The 9,452-nt window shown below is 46.0% G+C and overlaps 1 protein-coding gene across 1 annotated transcript; it reads left to right on the top strand.

The window, feature by feature from the left end:
• Positions 1-565: 565 nt before the first annotated feature.
• On the top strand, positions 566-7,206 carry LOC133493502 (uncharacterized). The gene is made up of 5 exons (XM_061806936.1): positions 566-927; positions 1,745-2,030; positions 2,971-3,255; positions 6,209-6,411; positions 7,134-7,206. The coding sequence occupies exons 1-4, from the start codon at positions 699-701 to the stop codon at positions 6,390-6,392; spliced, it is 984 nt and encodes a 327-aa protein (XP_061662920.1). The 5' UTR covers positions 566-698; the 3' UTR covers positions 6,393-6,411; positions 7,134-7,206.
• Positions 7,207-9,452: the final 2,246 nt, after the last annotated feature.

The following is a 9,452-nucleotide window of genomic DNA, read 5'->3' as shown; positions in this document are numbered from 1 at the left end:
GCACAACAGTGCCTTTATAAAAATTATAAAAAGACATTTCCGCTGCTTGCCAAACCAGGAAAACGGGAAGATGGGCGGTATTGGGAGGATGATGATGACTGGGCGTGACGCCCAGAACAGGTGGGCGCCGCAGGCCTACACGACTTCTGGGGTCGCGATGGCGTGGCGCAGGGTGTCGATGTCCGCAGGCACACACACACACACCACACACACACACACCATTTCATCCCAACCCTAAATCTCCCCTCCGCGCGCACAGGGAGGAGGGGGAAAGCGAAATCTCAGGTCTTCTTTGTCTTTATAGGCCCGAACGGAGACATTTCCTGGGTTGCCAGTGAAATCACAGACCTTGAGGGCCAGGGAGACAGACTAAACTACATATATGTGTATAAAAGGGTCTAATGCGTCAATGCATGTTTTCTTGGTTATTGTGTGTATAATATAAATAAATAAATAAATATATATATATATATATATAATATATATATAAACCCTGAGACTCATACGTCTTGCGGCGGCAAAACGGCAACACAGAGTTATTTAGACAGCCAGGGTTTTAAACATCATTTGTACATTGTTTAAAATATTGTATATATTGCAGGAGTGCTTCCTACCGGATGCCGTGATTTCCTTTCCCCGTCAAGGACCTACTGTGGTGTTTGTCTTCACCCGCGCCTGCAGTGGAAAAAAAAAAAGCGATGCTTCGAGTCTGGCAGTACCTCTGCAGACCCACCAGATGGCGACTGTGGGAAGGATGCCGAGCAGGACGAGAGAGGAAGAACTCCGTCAGGAGGGGTCAGGGCTTCCTGTATGTAGGACCCGTCCGGAACAATGCACATGCGAGGAGGTACTTCTCTGCTGCAAAGGGTTTTTGGGGCTCGGATGAAAAAAAAGAAATCCGCGTTAGGAGCAGCCACCGGGTGCATGGAAGTCGGTGGACCGGAATCCGGACACCTGCCCTGATTTTGTGTTTAACAATATTAGCAATATCAATGTTTAGAAAGTTAGCAGTGTGCTTTCCGTATTGATAGAGGCTAAGCATATAGCCTAAACCTTGACGTATAGCACACTATAAACGCATTGGCTAACATACACAGACTGATTTCAGGGTTAGAAACCTGATGTAATGTTTGTATAAATTTATGAAACAAGTGTGTATATATAAAACGATGGTTGTTCATGAAGACAAGAAACGTTCCTTGAACACTTTATTATGACACCTGGACTGGACGCCCAGTACAGGGGGCGCCCGCAGGCCTACACGAGGCTTCTGGGGGCGCGATGGCGTGGCGCAGGTTTGTGTCGTGTCCCCGCAGGCACACACACACCATTCCATCCCTCACCCCCCGAAATCGCCCCTCCGCGCGCACGGGTCGAGGGGGACGCGAAATCTCATGTCTTCTTTGTCCTTTCAGGCCCGAACGGGACATCTCTATCGGGCTGGAGGCCCAATGATCACAGACCTTGAGGCCAGGGAGACAGACTAAATTACATAATGTGTAAAAAAGGGTCTATGCGTCAATGCATGTTTTCTTGGTTATGTGTGTGTATATATAAATATATATATATATATATAATATATATATAAACCCTGAGACTCATACGTGCTTGCGCGGCAAAACGGCAACACAGGAGTTATTTAGACAGGCCGGGTTTTAAACATCATTTGTACAATGTTTAAAATTTGTATACATTGTAAGAAGTGCTTCCTACGGGTTGCCGTGATTTTCTTGCCCCGTCTCGGACCTACTGTGGTGTTTGTCTTCACAAGAGCCTGCGGTGGAAAAAGAAAAAAAAAGTGATGCTTCGAGGCTGGCAGTACCTCTGCAGACCCACCAGATGGCGACTGTGGGAAGGATGCCAAGCAGGACAAGAGAGGAAAAACTCCGTCAGGAGGGGTCAGGGCTTCCTGTATGGAGGACCCGTCCGGCACAATGCGCATGCGAGGAGGTACTTCTCTGCTGCAAAGGGTTTTTGGGCCTCGGATATAAAAAAAAGAAATCCGCGTTAGTAGCAGCCACCGGGTGCATGTAAGTCGCTGGACCGGAATCTGGCCACCTGCCCTGATTTGTGTTTAACATGATTAGCAATATCAATGTTTAGAAAGTTCGCAGTGTGCTTCCGTATTGATAGAGGCTCAGCATATAGCCTAAACGTTGACGTATAGCACACATAGGACGTGTTGGCTAACATACACAGACTGATTTCATTGTTAGAAACCTGATGTAATGTTTTTATATAAGTTTATGAAACAAGTGTGTATATATAAAACGATGGTTGTTCATGAAGAAGAAACGATCTTGAACACTTGATTAGGACACCTGGACTGTACAGAATAGACTGTATCATAGGCACAACAGGTGCCTTTATAAAAATTATAAAAAGACATTCTGCTGCTTGCCGAACACGAGGAAAACGGGAAGATGGGGCGGTATTGGGAGGGTGACGAGGACTGGGCGGACGCCCGGTACAGGAGGCGCCGCAGGCCTACACGAGGCTTCTGGGGGCACGATGGCGTGGCGCAGGGTGGGTCGATGTCCGCAGGCACACACACACACACACACACCATTCCAGCCCTAACCCGAAATCGCCCCTCGCGCGCACAGGGAGGAGGGGGAAAGCGAAATCTCATGTCTTCTTTGTCTTATAGGCCCGAACGGAGACATTTCCTGGGTGCCAGTGAATCACAGACCTTGAGGCCAGGGAGACAGACTAAACTACATATATGTGTATAAAAGGGTCTATGCGTCAATGCATGTTTTCTTGGTTATGTGTGTGTATATATAAATAAATATATATATATATATATATATAAACCCTGATACTCATACGTGCTTGCGCGGCAAAACGGCAACACAGGAGTTATTTAGACAGCCAGGGTTTTAAACATCATTTGTACAATGTTTAAAATTTTGTATACATTGTTGAAGTGCTTCCTACGGGATGCCGTGATTTCATTGCCCCGTCTAGGACCTACTGTGGTGTTTGTCTTCACTCGAGCCTGCGGTGGAAAAAAAAAAAAAGTGATGCTTCGAGGCTGGCAGTACCTCTGCAGACCCACCAGATGGCGACTGTGGGAAGGATGCCGAGCAGGACAAGAGAGGAAAAACTCCGTCAGGAGGGGTTAGGGCTTCCTGTATGGAGGACCCGTCCGGAACAATGCGCATGCGAGGAGGTACTTCTCTGCTGCAAAGGGTTTTTGGGCCTCGGATATAAAAAAAAGAAATCCGCGTTAGTAGCAGCCACCGGGTGCATGTAAGTCGGTTGACCGGAATCTGGCCACCTGCCCTGATTTGTGTTTAACATGATTATCAATATCAATGTTTAGAAAGTTCGCAGTGTGCTTCCATATTGACAGAGGCTCAGCATATAGCCTAAACCAGAGATGTCCAAAGTCCGGCCCCCGGGCCAATTGCGGCCCGTGGACAAATTTTTACCGGCCCGCGGCCTCTATCATGAAATCAATAATATGCGGCCCGCCAGCACTGTTGACCACAGTATAAAATACATGTGTACAAAAAGCTATTTTTCTTATTTTTCATTTCACCAGAAGATGGCAGTAGCCCTGTGGCCGCACTCTGGCCCCCCTGACCTCTGACCTTGCGTGATCGTTTCAGCCCAGCCCATTTCTAACATGGCGTCTGTAAACAAAAAAAGGAAAGTTGACCGCGAGGGCCGCCGCTTCCAGGACAAGTGGAAATTTGAGTATTTTTTCACTGAAATACGTAACAACTGTGTCTGCCTAATTTGCAAGAGACTGTGGCTGTTTTCAAGGAATTCAACATCAAGAGGCACTACCAGACGAAACATGGTAGCTACGACAAGCTAACTGGGAACAAACGCGGTGAAAAAGTGAAGCAACTGGAAGCTGTTTTAACGGCACAGCAAAGCTTTTTCACAAGAGTCCGTGAGTCAAATGAAAATGCCACAAAGGCAAGCTACGAAGTGGCAACTCTGATTGCAAAGCACTGCAAACCTTTCACTGAGGGTGAATTTATTAAAGACTGTGTAATGAAAATGGTTGAGTAAATTCGTCCCGCGAAGAAGCAAGAGTTTGCCAATATTTGCCTGGCTCGTAATACTGTGGTACGGAGAATTGAAGACCTTTCATTAGATATTAAGAGACAGTTAGAGGCAAAAGGAACTGAGTTTGACTTTTTCTCGTTAGCGTGCGATGAAAGCACGGATGCGTCCGACACCGCTCAGTTACTGATCTTTTTAAGAGGAGTGGACAATGACATGAACGTGAGTGAAGAGCTTCTGGACCTGGCTGATTTGGGATTTTTAGTTGACATAACGTGACATCTGAATGCGCTGAACACAAGCCTTCAAGGGCAAAATGCAGTGGTAAGCCAACTGTATTCACACATCAAAGCCTTTCGGACCAAGCTGCTACTTTTCCAAAGACACCTGTCACAGGCGCAGCCCAATACCGCACATTCCCGTCGCTGCAGGAAATTGTGACCAGTTTCCCACAGATCAATATCAGTGCGCAAATGACAAAGTATGCAACAGACATCTCATCTCTGGTTGAGGAGTTTCAGCAGCGCTTTCGGGACTTTGCAGCTATTGAAAAGGAGATCACGCTTTTTTCCTCTCCTTTCTCCGTGGACCCTGATGACGCTCCAGACCACCTGCAACTGGAGCTCATTGAGCTGCAGTGTGACGCCGAGCATCGCAGTCGGCACCAACAGCTCCCTCTTGTCAACTTCTACCGCCAGCTGGATGAAGGCAGGTTCCAAGCAATTCGGACATTTGCTAAGAAAATGCTGAGCTTGTTTGGCTCACATACATGTGCGAGAAGACATTCTCCGTTATGAACATTAACAAGAGCCGCATGAGGACGAGACTGAGTGACTCTCACCTGCGTGACGTCTTGCGCATCAAAACCACTGCTCTTGAGCCAGACATGGACTACATACTGCAGTCAAGATCCCAGTATCACCCTTCACATTAGTGCAGGCAAGACCTTTGTTAAGTCCTCTGAGTTGAATAAATTCTTAAATCTCAGTTAATTAAGTTTTTTGTGATGGTCAAAATCACAGTTTGAATATGCAGTGATCATTGTTTTGTTTTCAGCACTTTTCCTACAGTGAGCATATAATAGTGAATAATATGTAATGTTTCACATGAACTTAGATATCCTTTATAGTTTTCTTAATTTTTTGTGGTTTGTGATTTGGGGAAAAACCAAATGTAAAAAAAAATGTAAAAGTAAAAGTATGCCATTTGTAATTAAATTAAAAAAAATCCAAAAAAGTTAATTTGTATTTAATGTTAATGGTTCAAAGAATGTCAGGCTAAATAGTCGGCCCCCACACATTTTCACCTTACCAAATCTGGCCCTCTTTGCAAAAAGTTTGGACACCCCTGGCCTAAACGTTGACGTATAGCACACATAGAACGCGTTGGCTAACATACACAGACTGATTTCATTGTTAGAAACCTGATGTAATGTTTTTATATGAGTTTATGAAACAAGTGTGTATATATAAAACGATGGTTGTTCATGAAGAAGAAACGATCTTGAACACTTGATTAGGACACCTGGACTGTACAGAATAGACTGTATCATAGCCACAACAGGTGCCTTTATAAAAATCATAAAAAGACATTCTGCTGCTTGCAAAACACGAGGAAAACGGGAAGATGGGGCGGTATTGGGAGGGTGACGAGGACTGGGCGGACGCCCGGTACAGGAGGCGCCGCAGGCCTACACGAGGCTTCTGGGGGCACGATGGCGTGGCGCAGGGTGGGTCGATGTCCGCAGGCACACACACACACACACACACACACCATTCCAGCCCTCACCCGAAATCGCCCCTCCGTGCGCACGGGGACGAGGGGGAACGCAAAATCTCATGTCTTCTTTGTCTTACAGGCCCGAACGGAGACATCTCCTGGGGGCCAATGAATCACAGACCTTGAGGCCAGGGAGACAGACTAAATTACATATATGTGTAAAAAAGGGTCTATGCGTCAATGCATGTTTTCTTGGTTATGTGTGTGTATATATAAATATATATATATATCTATACATTTATATATATATAACCCTGATACTCATACGTGCTTGCGCGGCAAAACGGCAACACAGGAGTTATTTAGACAGCCAGGGTTTTAAACATCATTTGTACAATGTTTAAAATTTTGTATACATTGTAGAAGTGCTTCCTACGGGATGCCGTGATTTCATTGCCCCGTCTAGGACCTACTGTGGTGTTTGTCTTCACTCGTGCCTGCGGTGGAAAAAAAAAAAGCGATGCTTCGAGGCTGGCAGTACCCCTGCAGACCCACCAGATGGAGACTGTGGGAAGGATGCCGAGCAGGACGAGAGAGGAAGAACTCCGTCAGGAGGGGTCAGGGCTTCCTGTATGGAGGACCCGTCCTGAACAATGCGCATGCGAGGAGGTACTTCTCTGCTGCAAAGGGTTTTTGGGCCTCGGATGAAAAAAAAGAATTCCGCGTTAGGAGCAGCCACCGGGTGCATGTAAGTCGGTGGACCGGAATCCGGCCACCTGCCCTGATTTGTGTTTAACATGATTAGCAATATCAATGTTTAGAACGTTAGCAGTGTGCTTCCGTATTGATAGAGGCTAAGCATATAGCCTAAACGTTGACGTATAGCACACATAGAACGCATTGGCTAACATACACAGACTGATTTCACTGTTAGAAACCTGATGTAATGTTTGTATCAATTTATGAAACAAGTGTATATATATATACATATATAATATATATAAAACGATGGTTGTTCATGAAGACAAGAAACGTTCTTGAACACTTATTAGGACACCTGGACTGTACAGAATAGACTTTGTATAATAGGCACAACAGGTGCCTTTATAAAAATTATAAAAAGACATTCCGCTGCTTGCCGAACACGAGGAAAACGGGAAGATGGGGCGGTATTGGGAGGATGATGAGGACTGGGCGGACGCCCAGTACAGGAGGCGCCACAGGCCTACACGAGGCTTCTGGGAGGCGATGGCGTGGCACAGGGGTGGGTCGATGTCCGCAGGCAGGCACACACACACACACACACCATTCCAGCCCTCACCCGAAATCGCCCCTCCGCGCGCACGGGGACGAGGGGGAACGCGAAATCTCATGTCTTCTTTGTCTTACAGGCCCGAACGGAGATATCTCCTGGGGGCCAATGAATCACAGACCTTGAGGCCAGGGAGACAGACTAAATTACATTTATGTGTAAAAAAGGGTCTATGCGTCAATGCATGTTTTCTTGGTTATGTGTGTGTGTATATATATATATATATATATATATATATATATATATATATATATATATAAACAAACCCTGATACTCATACGTGCTTGCGCGGCAAAACGGCAACACAGGAGTTATTTAGACAGCCAGGGTTTTAAACATCATTTGTACAATGTTTAAAATTTTGTATACATTGTAGAAGTGCTTCCTACGGGATGCCGTGATTTCATTGCCCCGTCTAGGACCTACTGTGGTGTTTGTCTTCACTCGCGCCTGCGGTGGGAAAAAAAAAAAGCGATGCTTCGAGTCTGGCAGTACCTCTGCAGACCCACCTGATGGCGACTGTGGGAAGGATGCCGAGCAGGACGAGAGAGGAAAAACTCCGTCAGGAGGGGTCAGGGCTTCCTGTATGGAGGACCCGTCCGGAACAATGCGCATGCGAGGAGGTACTTCTCTGCTGCAAAGGGTTTTTGGGGCTCGGATAAAAAAAAAGAAATCCGCGTTAGGAGCAGCCACCGGGTGCATGTAAGTCGGTGGACCGGAATCCGGACACCTGCCCTGATTTGTGTTTAACATGATTAGCAATATCAATGTTTAGAAAGTTAGCAGTGTGCTTCCGTATTGACAGAGGCTAAGCATATAGCCTAAACGTTGACGTATAGCACACATAGAACGCATTGGCTAACATACACAGACTGATTTCACTGCTAGAAACCTGATGTAATGTTTGTATAAATTTATGAAACAAGTGTATATATATAAAACGATGGTTGTTCATGAAGACAAGAAACGTTCTTGAACACTTTATTCGGACACCTGGACTGTACAGAATAGACTTTGTATAATAGGCTCAACAGGTGCCTTTATAAAAATTATAAAAAGACATTACGCTGCTTGCCGAACACGAGGAAAACGGGAAGATGGGGCGGTATTGGGAGGATGATGAGGACTGGGCGCACGCCCAGTACAGGAGGCGCCGCAGGCCTACACGAGGCTTCTGGGAGCGCGATGGGGTGGCACAGTGGTGGGTCGATGTCCGCAGGCACACACACACACACACCATTCCAGCCCTCACCCGAAATCGCCCCTCCGCACGCACGGGGACGAGGGGGAACGCGAAATCTCATGTCTTCTTTGTCTTACAGGCCCGAACGGAGACATCTCCTGGGGGCCAATGAATCACAGACCTTGAGGCCAGGGAGACAGACTAAATTACATGTATGCGTAAAAAAGGGTCTATGTGTCAATGCATGTTTTCTTTGTTATGTGTGTGTATATATAATATATATATATATATATATATATATATATATATATATATATAAACCCTGATACTCATACGTGCTTGCGCGGCAAAACGGCAACACAGGAGTTATTTAGACAGCTAGGGTTTTAAACATCATTTGTACAGTGTTTAAAATTTTGTATACATTGTTGAAGTGCTTCCTACGGGATGCCGTGATTTCCTTGCCCCGTCTAGGACCTACTGTGGTGTTTGTCTTCACTCGAGCCTGCGGTGGAAAAAAAAAAAGCGATGCTTCGAGTCTGGCAGTACCTCTGCAGACCCACCTGATGGCGACTGTGGGAAGGATGCCGAGCAGGACGAGAGAGGAAAAACTCCGTCAGGAGGGGTCAGGGCTTCCTGTATGGAGGACCCGTCCTGAACAATGCGCATGCGAGGAGGTACTTCTCTGCTGCAAAGGGTTTTTGGGCCTCGGATGAAAAAAAAGAATTCTGCGTTAGGAGCAGCCACCGGGTGCATGTAAGTCGGTGGACCGGAATCCGGCCACCTGCCCTGATTTGTGTTTAACATGATTAGCAATATCAATGTTTAGAACGTAAGCAGTGTGCTTCCGTATTGATAGAGGCTAAGCATATAGCCTAAACGTTGACGTATAGCACACATAGAACGCATTGGCTAACATACACAGACTGATTTCACTGTTAGAAACCTGATGTAATGTTTGTAAAAATTTATGAAACAAGTGTATATATATAAAACGATGGTTTTTCATGAAGACCAGAAACGTTCTTGAACACTTTATTAGGACACCTGGACTGTACAGAATAGACTTTGTATAATAGGCTCAACAGGTGCCTTTATAAAAATTATAAAAAGACATTCCTCTGCTTGCCGAACACGAGGAAAACGGGAAGATGGGGCGGTATTGGGAGGATAATGAGAACTGGGCGGACGCCCAGTACAGGAGGCGCCGCAGGC

The sequence above is a fragment of the Syngnathoides biaculeatus genome, chromosome 20 (genome assembly GCF_019802595.1).
Source record: "Syngnathoides biaculeatus isolate LvHL_M chromosome 20, ASM1980259v1, whole genome shotgun sequence".
In the NCBI taxonomy this organism is placed as follows: Eukaryota; Metazoa; Chordata; class Actinopteri; order Syngnathiformes; family Syngnathidae; genus Syngnathoides; species Syngnathoides biaculeatus.
Note: the sequence above shows the minus strand (reverse complement) of the source record. Positions and strands in the feature narration are given on the sequence as shown.